Source organism: Clupea harengus, chromosome 24 (genome assembly GCF_900700415.2).
Source record: "Clupea harengus chromosome 24, Ch_v2.0.2, whole genome shotgun sequence".
Taxonomy (NCBI): Eukaryota; Metazoa; Chordata; class Actinopteri; order Clupeiformes; family Clupeidae; genus Clupea; species Clupea harengus.
In genome coordinates, this window is record NC_045175.1 from 15,637,448 (window position 1) to 15,661,474 (window position 24,027).

Sequence of the window (24,027 nt, forward strand, 5' to 3'; positions counted from 1 at the left end):
CTATGGGTAACCAATGTCCATGTTCCGTGTCAGTGTGACCTAGCATTACAACGTTTTCATTTAGAAAAGCAGAGTGGTATACCGGATGGACTAATGTTCATGTGAGTCAGACAGACAGACGATGGGCCCTGTGTGCCATGGACCGTCTTTAGGCCCAAACTGTGTTAAAATGGTGCATTTAGCTGCCAGAATTTAAAACAATGTCCAGGGGGCTATTTGCTCATACATGATGAATTATGTCTTTCTGAGCCCGGGTGGGGCCCCATGTTGTGCAGTAGGAGCCCTTTTTATTTGTTCTCCCCTGCCCTTCAGACTGGAGTACTTTTTCACAAGACAGCCTGAGTCCACCACGGTCATATCCAATAACTTAGTGTTTGGCAACCTTTGGTGTCATGTTCTATGTTTGCACTCAAAGACTCTATTGGGATAAAGGCCGTGTAGAGGGGAACATGTTCATTATTTTGACAAATGTGTGAATATTGAAACATTACTGATTTGGACCGTGGATAACTTCTTCCTTACATAATAATAAATGAACACAATGAATATGTACAAACAACTTGATTAATGAACACATTTATTCATGCACTCATAACTATTTTAACGTCCAACATTACATTAAGCAGATACAATGAACATAGAATCATTGAATTGAATTGAATTATATTTATGTGTCAAAACATTATAATTTTCTCAAGACAATAGATTAAAATGGTTCAGTGCATTATAAGAAAAGCTAAAGAGTACATTAAACGTTTTCAATAACTAGTAACAGCTCTTCTATCTACAGTTTAGGTTAGATTATTTTTGGTTTATTTGTTTAAAAAGTGCATCAAAGGTTGAAAAGAAAAAGAAAAGGTAAAGAACATTAACAGATAACTAAAAGATTTAAAACTATAAAATAAACTCAGTTGCTCCCTAATTTTGATCATGATCTTGTTAATTAGCATTATCCTCTGATTCTTTCTCATCAAATATTCATCTCTATAGCTGCTAATGCTCCTGCTGCTGCTCCTGCTGCTGCTCCTGCTCCTGCTCCTGCTCCTGCTCCTGCTCCTGCTCCTGCTCCTGCTCCTGCTCCATCAGTGACTTACAGCGCCCCCCACAGACACACCAACAATTTGTCCTCCTCTTTTTCCTCCTCTTTGTCCTTCTGTTCTCTCTGCATGCACTATTTTTAGTTTTTCTTCCTGGGCCCTCTTAGCAGTACATTAACACAATCAATATGTACAGCAGAAACAAAAATATTGCTAATGCTGCTCCTCCTCTGCTGCTCCTGCTGCTGCTTCTGCTGCTACAACTTCTTCTTCTGCTGCTGCTACTTTTTCTTTTGCTGTTGCCACTTTTACTTTTGCTGCTGCTACTACTTGTTGTGCTGCTGCTACTTCTATGTTTGCTGCTGCTGCTTCTTCTTTTGCTTCTGCTGCTTTTTTTGCTGCTTCTTTTTCATCACTTCCTGCTGCTGCTGCTGCTGCTGCTGCTTCTTTAGCAGTATTTATTTCCCAAAACATTTTTACTCCTGCTCCTACTCCTATTCCTCCTGCTACTGCTGCTAGTGCTGCTAGTGCTGGTAATGCTGCTCCTCCTGTCACTATTCCTGCTGCTATTGCTAATGGCACTCCTAATACTATTCCAATACCAAGTATAATTTTGGATATTTTTTTTGCTTTGAATTCCTTCTCCAGTTTTTCGAAATACTGCCTCCATTTTTTCGCGTTCTGCTTATCTGCTTTGAAGGTCTTCCTCCTTTCATTCGCGGCATTCTCCTTTTCTTTTAGTCTCTTCCACTTTTCTTCTGCAGCCATCAACTCTGCCTCTCTGCCCATTTTCCTCTCATTTTCTATGTCCAGCCCCATTTGTTTTTTCTTTCTCTCTTCCTCTGCCTTCTGCCTCTCTTCCTCAGCCTTCTTTCTCTCCTCCTTTTCTCTTATTTTTCTCTGCGCCTCCTTGTACATCTCATTGGTGTAATTTGCTCCCCCATTCTCCTCCACCATGGCCTCAATTTTCTCCTTTAGCTCTCTGACCTGCTGAGTGCTGTCTTTACTCTTATTGTTGAAGACAAGATATCCACCCCCAACCTTTTCAGTAAGAGATAAGAGTGCAGGAGATTTGCACAGAAAATCCCCCACTGGTTTCCCCTTCAGCACATCCCCATGAGTGAGGAGCACTATAGTGTACTTCAGCGCCCCCTCACCAAAGTTCTCCTGGATCCACTTCACAGCATTCCTCTCCTCCTCTGTGAACCTCACATCTAATCTGATAACCAGCAGGAAGGCATGAGGCCCAGGGAGAGACATCTCAACACACTTCTCCAGCTCACCATTCAACTTTTCAAAAGACAATTCTGTATCAAACAATCCAGGTGTATCAATCACTGTTACTTTGCTACCAGCCACTACATTATGTTGATTACTGCAGGTTCTAGTCACAGATTCAAATGAGAGCTCCTCTTCAAAATCTTCCCTCCCCAGAATGGTGTTTCCTGAGGCACTCTTTCCACAACCAGTTTTCCCCAGCAGCACAACCCTTAGAGGAAACACTGTTGGAGGAAACAGTCAAAACTTTGACAGGATCTATATCCACATGACCTCCTCCACATACGTAATCAACACAAGAGGGTATTGGGTTATGGGGTAACTACATTTACTCTGCTTAATGTTCTTAAGAACATATGGAGGTGTCATGAGAAACTTTATTTGTGGTGTAGTCTAATTTCATTTGGAATAGGATAAAGGCAATGGAACATGTCTGGTTCTAGAATTAGTTTGGAACTTGCAGATCCCAAACTGTATTGTATTGTCATCTTCTTCATGTGTACATGATGCTTGATCCCAAGTGTCTAAGCCTGACAATGATAGAATATAACACTGTATTTGATATGGGGCAGCATGGCAGGCATTCATTTATCATGTAACCATGTAGCACTGTAATGCATTTTGTCCACAAGAAACACAAACATGTCAGCATTGTGTCCACACAATTATGAAGAGAGTACATTCTCTCATGCACAGAAAACAAGACAAATGATTCATGTCATGCACTAAAATATAAAAACAGATTGAGGCACTTCTTACTTTGTGGACAAAATTAACTAATTTCATAGTCAAAAGTAATTCTGTCAACATAATTGCATGATTGCTGGTTCTGCTCCCACCTACTTAAATGCTCTTGTAAAGGCAAATGTTACCCCCAGGATGCTGTGCTCGTCTAATGAGCGTCGTTTAGCACTGCCGTCTGTGCAAGCACGACAATCTAGACTATTCTCATTCGTAGTTCCATGTTGGTGGAACAAGCTGACTAGCACTTACAGCAGTTACATTCCTGCACTTGTTTTTCTATTTCTTATGTTAAATAATATTTATTGTTACACTATGTCTATTGCTCGTAGCTTGACTGTTCTCTCACCTGTACGTCACTTTGGACAAAAGCGTCTGCTAAACGACTAAATGTAAATGTAAATGTAATAATAGATGTCTTAGGCCAACATATTTACTTTTGTGGCATGAAAAGTATAAAGTGCTATAGTATAATCAGTCCTTGCCATCAAATATTAATTTTGTCTAGGGTAAAATGGTTTGCCATATTACTGAAAGTATGATGTCCACAAAAGGTATTTGGTCTGATACCCACCGTGAGTCAGCAGGTTATATCATTAATGTCAAAATGAACATCCATTTTAGAAAAAAGTACTCACTTTGGGGAGGTGAAGACATGCTTTTTCTCCGTGTTCCTAAGAGATCAGCACACAACAATTAATGTTACTTAGATACGCATGCACACTGATGTAAATTTTTTTTTTTGATAATTATGCATTAGTAATTAATATAAGTTTTGATTTTGCAGAAACAAAAATGTATAGAATGAAGTTATGGCCTGGCAAAACACAAGTTATTCTCTCCTCTTGACTAACAGATGAAGTGCCTTTACCAGGTCACCGGAATGTCAAGGATTGCACTAAATGCCCTAACAACTGTAACACATGCATGTTCACACGCGCACACACACACTCATGGGGGCACAAACAGATTACTCATGGCAACCTGATATAATATTAGTAAAGTAAATGTAGTAACTTGTTATATGACACTGTTCATGACTTCATGAGGAATTGTGAATTACATTCAAACTTTTTTTGAAAAGCCAGAATTCATGTTTTCCAATTAGAATGATTAATTTTCTTCTCAGATTAAAGGAGGTATTTATCAATAGCACACTATTGGGTCATTTCATGTCAAGGCACCTAAAGGTCCCCACCTTCCCCACCAAAGGTCTCCTGCAGTTTTTCACTGAATCTTCAACAATTACAATGACGTGTGAAGTTGGGTTTTCATGCAATCTGATTTTTCTCTCCAAATTTCGAATGACCAATTGTAGTAGGAATACCTAAATGTTTGTATGCATTATATAAAGCATCTTCAATTTTTTTATGTATTTTTCTTTTTTTTTTTTACTTCAATCTTTACATGTCAGAAAGTGTCTGAAACCAGTCACTCAAAGAGCAAAATTCCACACCTGCAGAATCCATCAGCTAATTCTTAGCCTGTGAGGGACCAATGCGGCCACCCCACGTGTTGGGACGGGGGCTATTGAGGACCCTGCTCCTGCCGCACCTCTCTACCGTTCTCTACCAGCCATCCTGCAGACTCCCTCTCTCCACCTGCTGGGTCATCCTCCTCCTCTCCTCCCTCAAATCACTCACACTCCTCTTTCAGAGGCGATCTATCTATTTATCTATCTAAGGCAAGTTTCACATCTGAAAAAAGGGGCTGTGAAAGACCCCACTACTGCCGCACCTCTTTCCTTCTGGTTCCTCTCCTGCTCCTGTCTCTGCCTTCTCACTTCCTCCTCTTCCACTTTGACCTTCCTCCGAGCCTCCAGGAACTTGTCAGTAGCGTATAGTTCCCCTCCACTCCTCTCCACCACAGCGTCTATCTTCTCCAGCAGCTTCATCAGATGACACGGCTCCATCTCTGCCTTGCTGTTCACAGTGTGGTAGCCTCCCCCACAGCTTCTGATCAGGCCCTGCACTTCCTGTTGTGACAGGAAGCCGTCCCACTCTCGTCTCGTGAACTTCTCTTTCCCAGTAAACAAAACGACAGTCATCCGTAGAGCCTCCTCGCCCAGCCTCTGTTTGATCCACTCCATGGCTCTCACGTCCCCCTCTGAGAGAGGCTTCCCGAGAGGGACCACCAGCAGGAAGGCGTGAGGTCCTGGAGCAGCCATGCTCAGACACCTCTCCAGTTCATCTCCACTTGGTCCGTCATCGCTTGAAGAGGAAACCATCAGACACCTCGGGGTGTCAATCAAAGAGACGCTCCTCTCTCCGACGTCTGACGTCTGCACAGAGCCTCTAGTGGTCTCCTGCTCTTCAAAAGCGTATCTGCCCAGAATGGCGTTCGCTGTTGTTGTTTTCCCTGATCCAGGCTGACCCAGCAGTACCAGCCTGAGATTGGGTGCACCTGATGCTCTTCCAGACCCTACAAGGCAAGAACAGGCGTGTTGCTGGTAAATCACAATACATTAAATCAAGACATCTTGGCTTCAATGTAAATAGTAAGATAAAGTGTGACCAAATATTGTATGATCTTAGAACTCATGAGTACATCGCAATAAGTCAACTTAAAGGAATAGTTCTTGAATATGATCCTTTAAACTTTCCAATATCAGTGAAAATCTCCTTGGTAACAGTAAAAATAAATGACCAAATATTACGATTTGTCATTTTTGTGTTGTGTAAAAATGGGCTGAAACTTACCCTTAGAGAGAGCCATCTTCTGTCAGGAGCCTCTGCAGTGTGGTCTACAATTACTGCCAGGAATCTGAAACCCAAATACAAACAAACTGTAAACACAATGCAAGACGCTGTGGATCAGCTGGTTGAGAAAAGTGCAAACAACACCAACACCATGGGTCCCATTAACAAGAGAGAACCATGGACTGGGTTCAACCTGTTCTGTAAGGTGCTTCAAAATCACTGGCTACATACTGTACACACACACATTCAGAACCACTTGACAGTGAAGGGTGACGCAAGTGTCGTTGCTAGTTTCAGACCACCGCAGTTGTCATTTTCTCGTCCAGCATCTGTGCGCCCTGGTGCTTGTTTGTCTTAAAATGGAGTTTGTTCAGGCACGTTGGCGCATTGCAACGTCAGCGTATCTGAAAACCTCTGTTACCCCTGACAACCTACTGTGGACGGGGTCTAAGTTTGCTGTAACATCGTGAACCAAAAGCTCTAATTCTAATTCTAACTCATCATCCATGGTGGCAGGAACACGCAGGCCCTTTCTTCCCTATTTTAGCAGTGCGCTAATATCACCAGAGGGCGGAGTAAGGCGCTTATTATTAAAATGCGGAAACATATTGTGCGCTGTATGCGGTTTGTTAAAGGCGCTGATTACGCTACACTTAATGTTAGTAAATGAGGCCCTTCATGTCAAGCCAGCGCTAAAACCTGCTCCTGTCACGCCCCCTCCTGATTCAACTCACCTTCCTCAGTCACCTTCCCAGTCCCCAAATTGTCTAGTCATGAACACTTGTCACTCCCTTCACCACACTTTTTAGTCTCCTCACTCCCTTCACTTCTTGTCTGGTCTGGTCTTCTATGGATTGAACTCCGTGTTTGTCCCTGTTCCTTTGTCCAGCTACAGACTATACGCTCCCTGGGTTTGTTCCTGCTCCTTTGTAAGCCACGGTTTAGTTATTTCTAGTTTTCCTAAGTTTAATTACTACCATGGACTGTTTCTGCTTCTCCTAGATCTTCTCAGCGTTGTGTATTTTGTTCATTAGTTTAGTTGAGTTTACTCAAGTCTGTTCAGTTAACCGTGTTACTCCAGTCTGTTAAGTTTACAGTTTGTCTTTTATCTGTCTTTTGTTGAATAAACTCCATCCTTGTTAAGTCTAGCCTGACATAAGTGCCACTTAGTAGCCTCCTCTTTTGAAGGTGGTAAATGCTGAGGACGTACCCCTCTCCAGTCTGGGCGCAAACATAGCTAGGAAAAATATTTAACAGGGTAAGGTTGAATCTATGAAGCAGCACTATGGTTCCGACTAAGCTAGAGACCAGGCAGAAGGTTTTTAGCGTAGATGCGTCAGTTATCGGACAGTTTATTAAAAAAGCAATATGCTAAATCTATTTATAGATTAACGTTATGTATAAGCTTACCCAAACTAACGGTTTTCGAGAGAGATATTTGTCCTTTTTAACTTGTACGACTCGTTTAACACGGCAAGAAAACGTATTTCTAAATATTTCTATTAATGTTTACGGTGACACGTTACATGAGTACGTTTTCGCCTGCGTCAATTATCGGACACTCCCACTTTGTTCCACTTACCACGTTGGTTTTTGAGATAATAATATGCTTTCCTCCTGCTTTTACATATACCGGTCTAATCTCTGTACAAATGACTTTGTCACAATATGTTTTGACAAGCAAACGTTAATCTAACTAGTGTTATTTTTGTTTGATTTGGGTATTTTGTGGGCTTTCTTTGATCTGATTCAGTTGTAGGTGCAGTCTATTCACTTAAACACGCACACAACAAACATGGCATGATTATGTAGTGTTTTTCTCATTGTGTATATTACGTTTATTATAACGATATTGTAATTGTACTATCCTTCGTGGAAATACAACATTTGTATCTAATTCAACTTTGTTTTAGTTAAACTGTAAACGCAACTACGGAACGCAACCTTCCTAGTCAAAATCGCGTTGTTCTCCCGCCCAATTTCTCAACGAGTGCCTTTCATATTGACATAGGTCTAAACGACCAGAGTAATCGGATTTGGTCTCTGTGAGCATCCGTACTTACATTACATCATGCTAGCTCAGTTAGCATTTGAAATGACAGTTTGAAATGACAGTTAAACTTCATCTTGGAGAGAACAAATCTCACAGTACAACTTTAAGACCAAATAAAATATTCGTCGCGCCACTAGGTGTTCCACTCTATAATGTGCACGCAAAAGTACGACACTATTTCACAAGCTTAAATTAGATCTACAGAGTTATTTTTTTTCACTAGTAAAGCCTAAAGGCCCTATTTTTGTGGGAGCTTACGTTTCTTGCCATAGTCGCCCGAAGTTGATCACGAGAGTGAATGTAAACATGACAACGCCGAGTGTGTCCGATAATTGACGCGTGCCGGTAATTGACGCAGTTAAGATATGACTTTTATTACTTTTATTCCTTTTATAATGATTTTAGTAATCCAAGAAGCCTATCGGAACACCAGATTCTTATACGATTTTTTATTTATTTTTTACTTCATGTATTGCTCTTGCTGCTTGCTTTTATTGATTTTATGTAAAGCACTTGGACCTGCAACTCTTGTACGAAATGTGCTATATAAATAAAGTCTTACTTACTTACTTACTAAAGATATTGGCCCAAGTCATCTTGCATAATTTTTTACGTCATCATCTTCCTTTCACATTGAATAGATTTTTTTGTTGTATATTTAGTTTATCTACTACTAAACACTCATATGTGGATAACAACCCTCCTTGAAGACAAATTTAAACATATTTGTATTATCTGAGCTGCTGCCAATAATTGCCAAACATGAAGGGTGTAAAGATATCTGGCATGTTTAGAAATATGTAAGGCCCCCAGGGAACTCCATCGTTCTCCATCGTCGGCTGCATCGGGGACGACAGCGAGGCAGAGTGCAGAGCTCTGATGGAGAGTTTTGGGGGCGGTGTGTCACTGATCGCCTCCAGTTCAGCGTCGGAGAGACCAAGGAGCTCTTGGTGGACTACCGACGGAGTGGGAGGAGGAGCCCCCCAACTTCTAACTAGCATGTTCTGACAACACCCCTACCTCTTCAGATTTTTGGCAAATTTTCCCTTTATGTTAAATATATTTTTAATGTCAAATAATTGATTGGAGAAATATAAGGGGCGCAAAAAACTCTGCCAGGCAAAAAAAAAAAGGGGCGCAGTTTTTGCTAGACGCAGTTTTTGGCGCCCACCTCTAGGTGGCATTCTAGGCAGCTGCCTATAGGAAGGACTGGCCCTACCTGGAGGGGTATAGTCTGGGCTAGGCTATTTTACACCCGAGGGTATAGTTTGGCCTAGGACAGTTTATCCCCGGGGTATACTTGGGCCTGGGCCAAAGTATACCCGGGTTTATTCTGGACGGGGGTTAATTTGGCCTGTTACACCGGGACAGTTACAAACCCCTCCACCGCCCTGCTTTTGGAAAAGCTCCATTCTTCTCCTCCCCGCATATAGGCAAAAGCTGAAACAGGTCAGACCTTTTGCGAGGACGGTCCATCAATGGAGTGACGAGAGTGTGGCTACTCTCCAGGACTGTTTTGACACCACTGACTGGCTGATATTTCGGGAGGCAGCAGATGGGGACATAAATGAATATACGGATACTGTTTCCAGCTACATCCAACACTTCATCAATGATGTCGTTCCCAAGAAGGCTGTCTGGTCTTTCCCCAATCAGAAGCTCTGGGTTGACGCTGCGGTCCGGGCCAACCTGAGAGCCCGGTCTGCGGCCTTTTACTCCGGGGATCCTGATCAGTACAGGAAGGCCAGATACGACATTTTGAAGGCCATCAAAGAAGCAAAGAGGGCTTACAGAACTAAGGTGGAGTCAAGTTACCATGGCTCTGACCCCAGGCGCATGTGGAGTGGACTAAGAGCCATCACTGACTATAACGGGAGGAGTTACAGTGAGACCCAGTCCTCTGTCCTACATTCAGATGAGCTGAATGCCTTTTATGCTCGCTTTGAGAGGGAAAGTGACCCCCCTGCAGTGGAGTTACCTGAAGGCCTAGCCAGTGGTGTGCCTACATTAACTGTAGCTGAGGTGAGGCACTGCTTCAAAAAGATCAACCCTCGCAAGGCACCTGGCCCAGATGGCATATGAGGTAGGGCCCTCAGGGTTGCGCTGACCAGCTAGCAGGGGTCTTCAGCGACATCTTTAACCTCTCCCTCAGCATGTCTGTACTCCCCACCTGCTTCAAAAGGACCACCATCGTCCCTGTGCCCAAGAATGCCAAGGCCGTTTGCATGAATGACTATCGCCCAGTAGCACTGACCTCTGTCATAATGAAGTGCTTCGAGCGGCTAGTTAAATCCTTCATCTGCTCCTCGCTGTCTCCCACCCTGGACCCTATGCAGTTTGCATACCAGTCCAATAGGTCTACTGACGATGCCTTCGCCCTGACTATGCACACCGCCCTCTCCCACATGGACAAAGGGAATACATATGTGAGAATGCTGTTCATTGACTATAGTTCGGCATTCAATACCATCATCCCCTCCAGACTCGTCTCCAAGCTAGTAGACCTGGGACTAAGCACCTCCCTATGCAGGTGGATCTTTGACCTCCTGACGGGGAGGCCACAGGTGGTGAGAATCGGTGACCGCACCTCATCCACAGTGATCACCAACACAGGCTCCCCCCAGGGCTGTGTGCTCAGCCCCCTCCTGTTCTCCTTGTTCACGCATGACTGTGCGGCTACGCACAGTTCAAATCTCATCATGAAGTTTGCTGATGACACAACCATTGTGGGCCTCATCACTGACAATGACGAGTCAGCCTACAGAGAGGAGGTTGATACCCTGACAACATGGTGTCAGGTTAATAACCTCTCTCTTAACATCAGCAAAACTAAAGAGATTATTGTGGATTATAGGAGACGGCAGGAAGAAGAGCATGCACCCCTATACATCAACAGATCCATAGTGGAAAAGGTTACTTGCTTCAGGTTCCTCGGGGTGAACATCAGCAGTGATCTCACCTGGTCTGTCACACGGACAAGGTGGTGAATGCGGCCCAGAAACGCCTCTTCTTCCTGAAGAGACTGAAGCAGTTTGGTATGGAATCAGTCATCTTCACTAACTTTTACAGGTGTACTATAGAGAGCATCCTGACTGGTTGCATCACAGTGTGGTACGGGAGCTGCACAGCCAAGGACCGTAAGGTCCTACGCAGTGTGGTCAGGTCTGCAGAGTTCATCAAAGGCAGGGAGCTACCAGCCCTGCAGGTCATCTTCCACACACGATGCATCAGAAAAGCTGGCAGGATCCTTAAAGACTGCTACCATCCATCAGAGGTGTAAAAAGTACTGAAATGTTGTACTCAAGTAAAAGTACAATTACTTTGGTGAAATTTACTTAAGTACAAGTAAAATTACCCATCTAAAAATCTACTCAAGTAAAAGTAAAAAGTAGTTCATTTCAAATGTACTTTAAGTAAAAGTTACTTAGTTACTTTCAACAACTTGATCGGGGCCGCTCCTATATAGTGCAAAAAAGGACAAGGGGTCATAAATCCAATACAAAAACTAGTTATTTTTAATTAAAGGAAATCTTTAGAAATATAAGTGCAATGACATTAAACATATCAAACATTAAACTGTCAACACAACATTTAAGAACTTTTGGGAGGACATGTCAAGACATGAACCACATGACAGCTAAAATAAAAAAGTTAAAATGCCGCTGCGCCACTGTATATTTAAACTTTGGTTACTTTACTTGTGTCCACCTTTAAAGCATTAGTCTACCAACTTCTTGTTGAGTTTGGGCAGCAGCTGATTTTCAAGGTGTGTAGAGTTCATCCAGGCTCGCTTTGCAGTGAACAGCAATCCAGCACAGCCGAAGAGTCACTCGCAGGCGGCCGAGGTAGGTAGGCCAGTATTGAGTTTCAGGGACAGTTTTTTGATATTCTGAAAGGAGTTCAGCAGAACCATATCGACTGAGACACAGGCTAGGTTCCCTTCTAACTCCCCTGTACCTTCTGGACTTCATTGAGGAAAATAAATCATCTTCATCTGATGAATGTTGTCCAACTTGCTTCAGCCTCTACCATCCGGTCAAGATGTTGTCTGACATAGACTAGACCTGTAGAATGACAAACCTGTAGAATGACAAACAACATTTCTGACAATTAAGTATTGAGCTGCCATCAAGAGTGCATCTTAACACAGAAAAAGCTATAAATAGCTACTTGAGATGACAGACCTACAGTATATATACAGAATGATAACATTATTTTCTATTTCTACATGCATCACAATTCATAATCCTAAATTCTTGCTAACAGAGACCCCTGAGCATGAACATGAAAGACGTGCACGTTGCAAAGCCACCACTTATTGTTATCAATATCTGACTAAACATTGTGATAAATTCGAGATAATGACACACATTGACATTGACTTGTCCAACTGTCTGACAACGATGGTGTGCGCATTCACATCGCTCCTGTTTCAGGGCATGGGAGGCAGCCAAATGATTAGCCTAATATCAGTTTATGTGGTGTATCTTATTGCTGATGACTGATCTGCAGTATTTAACACAATATGAGAGACTGAACATAATAATGCTATGACCTGAAACGAATGGAAGACAGGAATGGAATTATTATTAGTCTATTGGATGACGGCTGTTAACAGAAGGATGGACACAAGGGGTGTACACAAGTGTATAGCTAGCCTGGCTAGCTAGTCGACGTTAGCATACTCAGGGCGGTTGCAAGTGCTAGCCAAAATCAGGCTACAAGTGCCATGACACGCATATTTTGCTTATTGTAGCAAAGCTAACTAAACAACAAAAACGCTGTCTGAACTACTAATGGAAAGGGACAAATACTGTACTTACCAACACATGCTTGCGCAGATTTGAAGATCAATTTTTATAAGCAGAAAGTTCTGTCTGGCGGGGCAGGCACAGCTTACACAGCATTATATAGCTGTTGCCTCTTTTAGGTTGGAAGGCAAACTGCTTGCTGAGATGTGGCCACGGGTTTTCTTCATCTTCTTTAATTTGAACTTGCGGAAAGTTCGGTGTCTCCGCTTGTTGGTCGTCCGCACTATCATCTTCCTCCATCTCTATCTCTCGTGACTCGACACCGGCGGCTATATAACCTCTATGCACTGCAGCATCCAACACTGCAGTGATAATTGTCATGCGCGATTCCCGGCTTTCGGTTTCCTTTCTTGAACTATGTTTTTTTTACTCAGTAACGGATGTAATTTCCAATGTAGCGAAGTACAATACTTCAGTCAAAATCTACTTAAGTAAAAGTAAAATTACCGATTTCAAAAACTACTTAAAAATTACAAAGTACACAAAAAAACTACTCAATTACAGTAACGTGAGTAAATGTAATTCGTTACTTTACACCTCTGCCATCCATCCTTAAGGCTTTTTTACCCTTTGCCTTCTGGTAGGCGCTACCGAAGTATTCAATCTCGCACCCGTAGATTGGAGAGCAGTTTCTTTTCAAGGGCCATCAAGCTTTTAAATGGACAGTGATACAGTCTCGCCACTTTACACTTTACATGTTACAGTTTTCTACTGTTTGCACTATTAGTAATATTGCACTACCTGACACCAGGCACATTTGATTTGTCTTTAGGTTATTATAGGTATATTAGGTTAATATAGGTTACTATATGTGTATTATATGTTCAGCAGATTGTATTTTATATTTATTTTGTATATTTTAGTTTAGTTTAGTAGTTTGTTGTGCATTGTCTTGTCCTAAGAATTTCAGTGCCCGGCCTGACTCTGTTTTTCTGTGCATCTGACAAATAAATACTTGAATACTTGAATTGAATACTTGAATACTGTAGATACCACTTTTGAGTGTGGCAAATGTACCATGTGTGATCATTGGTACAATGGTTAGTGTCGTTGAATAACAAGTAGCTGACCTGAGTTTCAATTCCTTGGCAATGCAAGATTTTTCTTTGGATGAAGATTTTTTGTCATAGTTGCATATTTGGATCACTTTGTCTCATTGATAGCGCATGACTTACATAAACAGCAGTAATAGTGGGATAATGTCTTCTATATTTTTCCTTCATACATGCACATTTCAAAGCAAATGCTGTACTGCACCATTTTTGTATAGTTGGTAACAAGGCTATAAACAAACAAAACAAAGCAGAAAACTGAATAAAGTTACAGCAAAAATCTAAAAAAATGTATTTTATAAAATAAATGTATGTATAATAAATATATTTCAAGTGTATAATTTAATTTGTCTGTCAAAATACAGCATCTTTCCATCTATAGTGATCTAAAATAAATAGTTTACTGACATGCTGATCATTGATGGTGCACCGTCTGTTGTTATTCCTCGGAACGACTTCCATGACTGACCAGCATGCTCAATTGCGTCAGACAGTTGCTCAAATACATCCTTAACTGTGGTATTGCCTTGCATTGTTTTACACAAAGTAATTCCTCTCTCACTTCAAACTGGTTGTTAACACCTTGGAAAATAATCGCGAGCTGAGCATTATCATTTATGTCAGTACTCTCATCCAAAGCCACAGAATACGGACTGAAACTTTTGCCTTTGACATACAGCTAGATTTATTTTCCGATAATGACCGCCGGACTATGCATTATCCCACTTATTATTCGGTTACTTGTCAAAACGATAGATGACATTCATCCAAAATACCTATTTTTAATGATTTTGCTGCCATTTTGCGACTTCCGCTAGGAAAAAATAGTTCTTCACGCAAATAGAACTTTTAAGTTTCAGGTGTTGCGTAGCAACTCATTACTTGCTGACTTCAAATACGTTTCCATTAAAGTTTAAAGGACTGGACTACTTGTGGAAATGATATGAAAGATGTGCACAAAACCCATTGCCAATGGCAACTGTAAACGTTGGGGTGGCCCATTCAAATCAATGGAACTTTTTGAAAAATTCTGAGGAGCCGGTGGGCCGGATGAAATCGCTTGGCGGGCCAGATCTGGAACTAATCCATGCCTTCATCACTAGTAGGTTAGACTACTGCAATGCACTTTTTACTAGTCTCCCAAAAAAGTATATAAAGAAACTGGAACTCATACAGAACTCTGCTGCCAGACTCTTAACTAAGACCAAGAAGAGAACGCATTATCACTTCTAATGTAAATGTATCACGCCTACAGACTGCTCCTGGGCCAACAGACAACTTTGCTTCAGGGAGGGGTATATCTGATCAGCTGATGAGCTCAAATAGCATCAACCTGGTGCCAGGACAAAGGACACTACCTTGAGACATTTTCAAGACACCATAATAACATGCAGTTCTCAAAACACAACACATAACATCTCAAAACTGTCAATTGTTCAACTCTTTCAGGTTTTGGTGATTTATTTCGAATGGTTACTGTCTGTGTGAGCAATCACAGTGCCTCACAGTAAATCAGCCAATCAGAACAGAGCTCATCATCTGTTGTTGGGCAGTTGTTATATTGTTGGCCATGAGTAATTGTGACAGTGAGAGGCCTGGCCACTGTGGGAAGTCCCCAACCAATAGCGCAAGAGCTGAAACATCCTTTCCTATGTATAACTAAAATAAGAAATCAGCAAAAAGACTTTACACATATATTGCAGGTTGGAGCTGTGGTGAAGGACATGGGCTTGGGTGGCTGAGCACTAACTAACTGCAGTATACAGATGCAGGCATAGAGGAGGTAAACATAATTTCACACATCAATACCTTACACAAGGTATCTGACTGGAATAAAACAAAGGCATGTAAAAGTACAGTACATGTGAAGGAATATAACCTTTAAGTTAGGGTGATTAGACATTTGAAACAGAGGATACACACCCTTTGGGAAACAGAAAAGGTTTCCTTCCACAAGTAGTTATGTGTAATATATACAGCCCCAAGACTAAAAGATCTTAAGAACAGTGACAACATCATATCATTTTCTACATTGTAGATTAATACTGAAGAAATTTAAACTACGAAGGAACACATATGGAATGATGTACTAAACAAAAAAAGTAGTATCTACCATGTAGAAAATAATAAAAGTAAAGAAAAAACTTCTCCAAAAATGAGAAGGTGTGTCCAAACTTTTGAATGGTACTATATATATATATATATATATGTGTATATTACAATATGAAAGAGTATTACTGTAGAAGTGCAGTATTACTGTACACCAAGATATTTAAGCCTACTGAGGTCACGGAATTTGAAAGCAGCACTCGGAATTCGTAACAAACAACACATTTATAGGAGCTGCCCTTGCTGTTCAGAGTTCCTAATGAAAACTTCCTGTCCAATTTAGCTTCGTCAAATCATTGTTGACAGAACTACAAAATAATTACAATGTTCTTGTTACAATGCTAAATCAAGTTATGACAATCCTAATAGTCGTTGTTGTGGCTAGGCTGAAGTGAGGGTATAAGAGCTAATTTATGTGGGGCAGATTGTTACTGGAAACACTAAATTACAAAACGTACCACTCAGAAAGGTTAATGTCCAATCTCCGAGCAACTGGCTGTTCCTCTGTTTCCTCTTCTGGTACACATATATTGCAAAGTTGGACCTGTGGCGAAGGACATTTTTATTACGGTTCTTGGGTGCCTGAGCTCTACTCTTCTCCATGTAGCCTCCATCTTGTCCAGCAGTTCTGGTCTCCAGCTCTCTATATATAACCACACAAGGGTCGAAGAAATGGTTGAGAGATCAAGACCATTAGGCCTCACAGTGGTTAAGAGTGCCTGTGTTCCAGGAGCATGGATAGAGAGTAAGTTGAGTCCAGTCCTCTGCCAGAGCCTGGGATTCCTGGATATCTATCTTTCTATTTATCTCTCTTTTGTAAAGTAAGGCAGGTTTCAGCATTTTATAAAAGGGGATATGAAGGACCCCACTACTACAGTGCACCTCTCTGCTAAAAATATAGCAAGTAAGAATGCTTCCATATTTTTCATCCACCTGAACCAATACAGCAGCCTTGTGCTGTGTTGTTCTGTATTCCTGTGCGGACTATCCCTTGTAAGCTATCTCCCACAGCCTTTCAATGGTGAGTTATCTTGCTGGCAAGGGTTCCTTTCTGTTTGGTGATTATATTTATTATTATTGTCACCAGCTGTGGATCAACACACTGTTGTTCCACATGGGAGAGTGAGCCTGTCAAGTCAGCTTTGGTCACTGTCACACTAATGCACTTGTATCTTTGGCTAAATTGGTAGAGTGAGATTCTAACAGCAGCAGAATCATGGGATTAGGACCAACGGAGCACACACACACACACACACACACACACACACACACACACACACACACACACACACACACACACACACAGAGGTGAAAATGTAGGACTATAGTGTAACAGTTAACAACAAATCTTGGGTGCAGTATAGTCCTTAGCCCTCTATTTTGTTAATAGTCCTTATAGCCCTTTTACATGGGAGGGTGAGCCTGTCAGGTCACCTTTGGTCTCTGTCACACTAATGCACTTGTTCGTTTGGCTGACAAAAATAGAAATACTGTTATGTTATCATAACATCACAATTGTTTCCCGCAAACCGCTCCTCTTCATAGAAAGAGAGGGTGGAGACACGTGTTAGCATTGAAGAACATGACAGCAGATGTCAGATCAAGATAATATGGGTGAAAAACGTGTTTGGCCTGGGCTGCATTGCATATTTTCATCTTTTGGGCCCTATCTTGCACCTGGTGCAAAGAGGCCAAGCGCGACGCAAGTGTCTTTGTAAGTTTCAGACCGACGCAGTTGTGATTTTCTCATCCAGCGCCCACATTGTTTAAATACCAAATGCGCTTGCGTCCTTCTGAGCGCCCACAGGCTTGTAGACCAGTCTTAAAATGAGGTTTGCCAACAAAAACGTTGTGCATTATTTCCCTGTTTGAATGGCGCATTATAAATATAGTAGCCTAATATGCGTCTACATGCATAGACACGCTATTTCACATACAGGGACGTTGAAGGTGCAGGGCTGTGAGGAGGCACGTTTGGAGGGGCGTTCGGAGGGTGCGTGGGCTCGGTAGGGTTAGGTAATCCGGTCATGGGTGTTGGTGTCGGTCACCGGAGCAGCAAACGGAGTGTTAGGAGCTGTCGCGGGAACGGTTGGCGGGGCAACGGGAGGGCCTGGCCTGTTTTATGGCCCGTTTGCTCATTTGATGGTGTGTGTGTGTGTGTGCATTAGTTTGTGTGTGTGTGTATTTGTTTGTGTGTGTGTGTGCATTAGTAAGTATGTGTGTGTATTTGTTTGTGTGTGTGTGTGCATTAGTATGTATGTGTGTGTATTTGTTTGTGTGTGTGTGTGAAGTAGAGTGTTGAGCGGCAGAGGCAGTAACCAGTAGAAAGCGTTCAAGTAAGCCAAAAAGGTGCAGATTTATTCATGCTGCCGGCAGGTGAACAGACAAGACGCACTTTACATTTAACAGAACTAACTTTCCCAACACAAACAAATAAAAATAGTAGTTCTACTGACTTGCAATAAATAGCTTAATTGATTAGGACAGTCATCCTCTCACCTCAGAGGACAAAGCTAGACTGCCTGCCATTACCTGGATGCAGGTTATATTCACCCTAACCCCTCCTCCCAGGAGTTAACCATTATACTTTAATCAATTATCTAAACAGACATATCTTTTTACTCTTAACCATGTATCATGCATACAATACTTTACATTGAGCATCATCATATGCACAAACATATTACTTTGGCTTCTGACAGCCAGTTACAATGTCCTTTTTCCATACGGACGAAAACCCCCGTCTCAAGTGGAACCGTCCATTATTTCCCGCTTCTGCGTGAATAAGGAAGATGTTTCCATATGCGCTCTGCTTCAGTTAGTTGCCGGTTAGACTGCAGGTGAGCTCCGCGATTTAATTGCACTTTCCTTTTTGTCCCATGCGTGCTCATTCTCACAGGCTCATAGTCCACCAAGCACTCCCTCTAACGTTCGCTGCACACTTATTAATTAACCGTAACAAATCTTCCGTCTTTCCGTGTGCTATTTATAGTGACGGTGCATATTTCGCTCCGTCACATTACCCCTCCTCAAGGATTTTCGTCCTCGAAAACCCGAGAAAGGTAATCCGCCGTTGTGTTCTCAGGTCCAGCCCTGTACCGGACTTCGAAGTTGAAGGGCTGCAGTGCTAGGTACCACCGGGTGACCCTGGAGTTGGTATCCTTCATCCGGTGTAGCCATTTCAAAGCACGGTGGTCCGTCTCCAGGATGAAGTCCTTCCCCATCAAGTAGTACTTCAGCGAGTCCACGGCCCACTTTAACGCCAAGCACTCCTTCTCCACGGTGGAATACCGGAGTTCCCTCGGGAAGAGCTTCCGGCTGAGGTACACCACCGGCTTTTGTTCTCCTACCTCCCCCTGCAGCAGCACAGCACCAAGGCCCACTCCAGACGCGTCCGTCTGCACGGTGAACGGCTGGCTGAAGTCAGGGTTCTGTAAAATAGGGTCACTGCACAAACAACTTCTCAAATCATTAAAAGCTTTGTCACAGTCTTCAGACCACACCACCTGATTTGGACTGGACTTACGGGTCAATTCAATCAAAGGGGCTGCCCTATTGGAAAAGTTCTCAACAAACCTTCTATACCAGCCCACAACACCCAGAAAAGAGCGCACTTGCTTCTTCGTGGTTGGTCTGGGGGTTTCCAGAATGGCACTGACCTTGCTGAGCTGAGGCTTCACGGTGCCTCCACCGATGACATACCCCAGGTATTTCACCTCTGCTTGAGCCAGGGCACACTTTTTGGGGTTCACTGTCAGTCCTGCGGCCTGGATCCTCCTCAGCACCTCCTGGACATGGGTCAGATGGTCCTCCCAGGTGTGACTGAAGACCACCACATCGTCAAGGTACGCTGACGCGTACTCCCGAGCCCCCTCCAGCACCTTATCCATAAGGCGCTGAAATGTGGCTGGCGCCCCCTGCAGGCCAAAAGGCATCATGGTGTACTGATAGAAACCAAAGGGAGTTCTGAACGCCGTCAGTTCTTTGGTGTCCGCAGCCAGGGGTACCTGCCAATATCCCTTGCTGAGGTCCAGGGTAGTCAGGTACTTTGCACAACCCAACCGATCAATCAGCTCATCGACCCTAGGCATAGGATACGGGTCAAAAGCAGATATCGAATTCAACTTTCTAAAATCCATGCAAAATCTCATGGTTCCATCCTTCTTAGGAACTAGCACAATTGGGCATGACCATTCACTGTGGGAGGGCTCAATGATGCCCATCTCCAACATGGTCTCCACCTCTTGCCTGATTTTCGGGAGGAGCTGAGCAGGGATGCGGTATCCTGGCAACCTCACCGGTCCTGGTGCCTTGAGCCTGATGTGGTGCTCCACCAGCGGCGTCCGCCCTGGAGTCTCCGTGAAAAGCCCCTCTGGGATACACGCCTCCAGCTCCTGTTGGCACCCTGGGGAGAGATGGGACAGATCTGACCTCACCTCATGTCCTTGCTCCACCGGGAAAAACTGCTCGTCCTGCTCCTCTTCCTCGTCCACTCTCCTGGCCAAGAGATGATGCGCCACTGCTGCCTCCCTAGGACGCCACTCCTTCAGCATGTTGACATGGAAGATTTGCTTCCCCTTCCTTCTTCCTGGCATAAGAATTTCATACGTTACCGTGCCTACCTTCCGCTCCACTGTGAAGGGTCCTTGCCACTTCGCCAGGAGACTGCTCTCAGCGGTTGGTAGCAACAGCAACACTTGTTGTCCAGGCTTGAATGTGCGTTCCCTCGCCGTCTGGTCATACCAGCGCTTCTGCACTGCCTGGGCCGTCCTCATATTCTCTTGAACCTGTTCTGCAAGAGACTCCATTTTATTGCGCATTTTCAGTACATATGAAAGGATGTTCATACCTTGCTGGGGTTGCTGGCCTTCCCACGCCTCCTTGAGGATGTCCAGTGGACCTCTCACCTGCCTCCCATACAAGAGCTCAAATGGGGAGAAGCCTGTTGAAGCCTGTGGGACTTCTCGATAGGCAAAAAGGAGGTATGGCAGCCATTCGTCCCAGTCAGCACCTGAATCTGCCACAAACTTGCGCAACATATTCTTTAAGGTTTGATTAAATCTTTCCACCAGCCCATCAGTTTGAGGATGATAGGGGGTGGTTTTGATTGCTTTGATGCCCAGGTACTGATAAACCTGCTTGAGCAACTTGGATGTAAAGTTGGTGCCCTGGTCTGTCAGTACCTCCTGTGGAATCCCCACCCTGGTGACCAGTTGCAGCAATGCATTGGCTACCTGTCTGGCTTTGATGTGTCGGAGGGGGAATGCCTCTGGGTACTTTGTGGCATAATCCATAATAACCAGGATGTAGCGGTTGCCTCTCCGGCTGCGCTCCAGGGGACCCACGATATCCATAGCAATCCTACTAAAAGGAACTTCAATAATAGGCATAGGTATTAGTGGCACTCTGTTACCTTTGCGGCCTGGCGCTACCAGTTGGCACTGTGGACAGGTCTTGCAAAACTCAATGAGGTCTGTGTACATATTGGGCCAATAAAATCTTCTGGCAACCCTCTCCCACGTCTTGTTTTGCCCCAGGTGACCTGACCACGGCACAGAGTGTCCCAGCCCTAACACGGTGGCCCGGAGTGATTTAGGTACAACCAGCTGCTCTCCTCCATCTGCATGGCGATACAAGATCCCTTGCTTCAGTCTGAACTTGGCTGATTCTCCATTTCCCTCCGAGTCTGCACATAAGTCTTTAAAGCAGTTATTAAGTGTCTCATCTGAATTCTGCAGCTCTCTGACGTTAGGTGGCAAGGTAAAGGAGTTATGCTCACCTGGGTCAGGCGCTGGGAGCGTCTCATGGACCTTCGTCCCTCTGAACCGGTCCTGTCTCCGCTGACTCCTGGTCTTCGGCACCTTAAATGGAGGTTCAAAAAATGGCAATGCATCCCATAACCCATCTTTCTCCATCTCCTTGGCTTTGGACCTCGTCACAGCCACATTACAGGACTTCACCGGCTCCACCAGCTCCAACAGCCCTGGGAGGTCTCTTCCCAACACCACTGGATATGGTAAGTGCTCGACCACCCCCACCGACACCAGATACTCCTGCTCTCCAATTTGCATGTAAATGTCAGCAGTAGGATAAGTCATAACATCTCCATGTACACAGCGTATCTTAACAGTGTGTTCTATATGGATTGCATCTTCTGGGACCCACTTAGCCCCCACTAGGGTTTGGCTGCTACCCGTGTCAACCAGAGCTTTAAGCTGCTCCTCCTTAATGGTCACTTCCACCACGGACTCCCACTGTTCCTCAAGACAATCAGTGATGCCATCGTTTGGCCTGCAACATACCTGGCCATCCTTAGGCTTTCGAAGAGGGCAATTGGGCTTGATGTGGCCTGCCTGACCACAGTGATAACAAACCCACTCTTCACGGTTGGTCTGTATGGGCCGCTCCCACTTCTGCTCACGCCACTTCTGCTCACGCCCCGTCTGTCCAGCCTCTGTCCTGCCTGATGTTGGTGCATTGTATGGACGGCTTGGGCCTGGCGTTGGTGCATTGTATGGCCGGCTTGGCCCCAACTTGTATGGTCTTGAGCCTCTTTGCGCTAACATGAAGGCATCTGCCAGACTGACCGCTTCTTTGGCAGTTCTGGGGTTGTGCTTCCTAATCCACAGACGCACTTCACTATTCACCATTTGGAGAAACTGCTCAAGGATAAGCAACTCACCAATCTCTTCTTTGGAATGAGCTCTTGGGCACACCCATTTCTCATAAAGCTCCTTGAGCCTAACATACAGTTCCTTGGGTGTTTCATCTGGCCGCACATCCCATGAGCGAAAGCGCTGCCTGTATGTCTCTGGGTTAATCTCAAATTTGTCTAAGATTGCTATCTTGACTTTATCATAGTCCATTGTCTCTTCAAAGTCCATGGCTATATAAGCTGCCTTAGCCTTACCCGTAAGCAACGGGACTAAGTGCATTGCCCACTCTGCTCTAGGGCAACCACTTGCACTGGCTATTCGCTCAAAGCCAATCAAAAAATGTTCAATGTCTTCCCCTTACACATATTTTTGCATTCTTGGACCCCTCCAGCCAGAAACAAAAAGAAGTTGGGGGTAACCCTCTTCCACAGGGCTCCCCATGTCACGCTGAAAAGAACCAGACGTATGCATACCTGCTCCCCAATGCGTCACTGGAACAGTTATTCCACCTCCCACGCTCCTCCCTGGTGTACTGGCAGTTGCTGGCATCCCTTGAGACCCTCCTAGGCCCAATGGTGCGGTGTTGGTCGCTGCTGCTGCGGTCCCCCTTACCGGAGCTAATCCATGGGTGGCTGTTGCCTGTCCTGGCGCCGGAGCTGTGTGTGCTGCTGTCGCACCCCCTGCTGCAAGTTGTGCCCTCTGCACGGTTGTCTGGTCCTGGGGAATCCTCAGGCCCGTCACCTGGTCCTGGCCTGCTTGTCTTGACGAGGGACTGGTTACCGTAGAGACTGGAGCCGATGCCGACAAACCTCTTCCTGCCGTGGCTCTCTCCTGTCGGTCCCGAGTCACCTCCCCTTGAAAAAGCACAAACTGATGATGCAGGCTTTTCCATCTTTGTTCCTGCCGAGCAAGTTCATGCTCATGTCGCTGCTCTTGCAATTTCTGACTTGTCAGGAAATTTCTAAACATAACCCTTAAGTCTGTTAATGCTTCATCTTCACCATCAGATGGCGGCATATCCACCGGAGGCGCTCTCTCTTCGGCCCTCGTCTGGCGTCTGCCCCTCCTGGAAGCCATCTTGTACACAATCCACGGTTGTACTGCCCCCTAGCCACTGGGAGTTTTTTCGCTGCCACCAAATGTGAAGTCGAGTGTTGAGCGGCAGAGGCAGTAACCAGTAGAAAGCGTTCAAGTAAGCCAAAAAGGTGCAGATTTATTCATGCTGCCGGCAGGTGAACAGACAAGACGCACTTTACATTTAACAGAACTAACTTTCCCAACACAAACAAATAAAAATAGTAGTTCTACTGACTTGCAATAAATAGCTTAATTGATTAGGACAGTCATCCTCTCACCTCAGAGGACAAAGCTAGACTGCCTGCCATTACCTGGATGCAGGTTATATTCACCCTAACCCCTCCTCCCAGGAGTTAACCATTATACTTTAATCAATTATCTAAACAGACATATCTTTTTACTCTTAACCATGTATCATGCATACAATACTTTACATTGAGCATCATCATATGCACAAACATATTACTTTGGCTTCTGACAGCCAGTTACAATGTCCTTTTTCCATACGGACGAA

At 44.0% G+C, this 24,027-nt stretch overlaps 2 protein-coding genes across 2 annotated transcripts; both read right to left on the bottom strand.

Moving 5' to 3' along the window:
• LOC122128763 (GTPase IMAP family member 7-like) lies at positions 1-5,771 on the bottom strand. The gene is made up of 4 exons (XM_042703515.1): positions 5,756-5,771; positions 4,794-5,477; positions 1,668-2,539; positions 1-39 (listed from the first exon to the last, which is right to left on the bottom strand). The coding sequence occupies exons 1-4, from the start codon at positions 5,769-5,771 to the stop codon at positions 1-3; spliced, it is 1,611 nt and encodes a 536-aa protein (XP_042559449.1).
• Positions 5,772-18,809: 13,038 nt separating this feature from the next.
• On the bottom strand, positions 18,810-22,788 carry LOC116219098. The gene has a single exon (XM_031562042.2). It carries the CDS (start codon positions 22,713-22,715, stop codon positions 18,810-18,812), a length of 3,906 nt encoding a protein of 1,301 aa, XP_031417902.1. The 5' UTR covers positions 22,716-22,788.
• Positions 22,789-24,027: the final 1,239 nt, after the last annotated feature.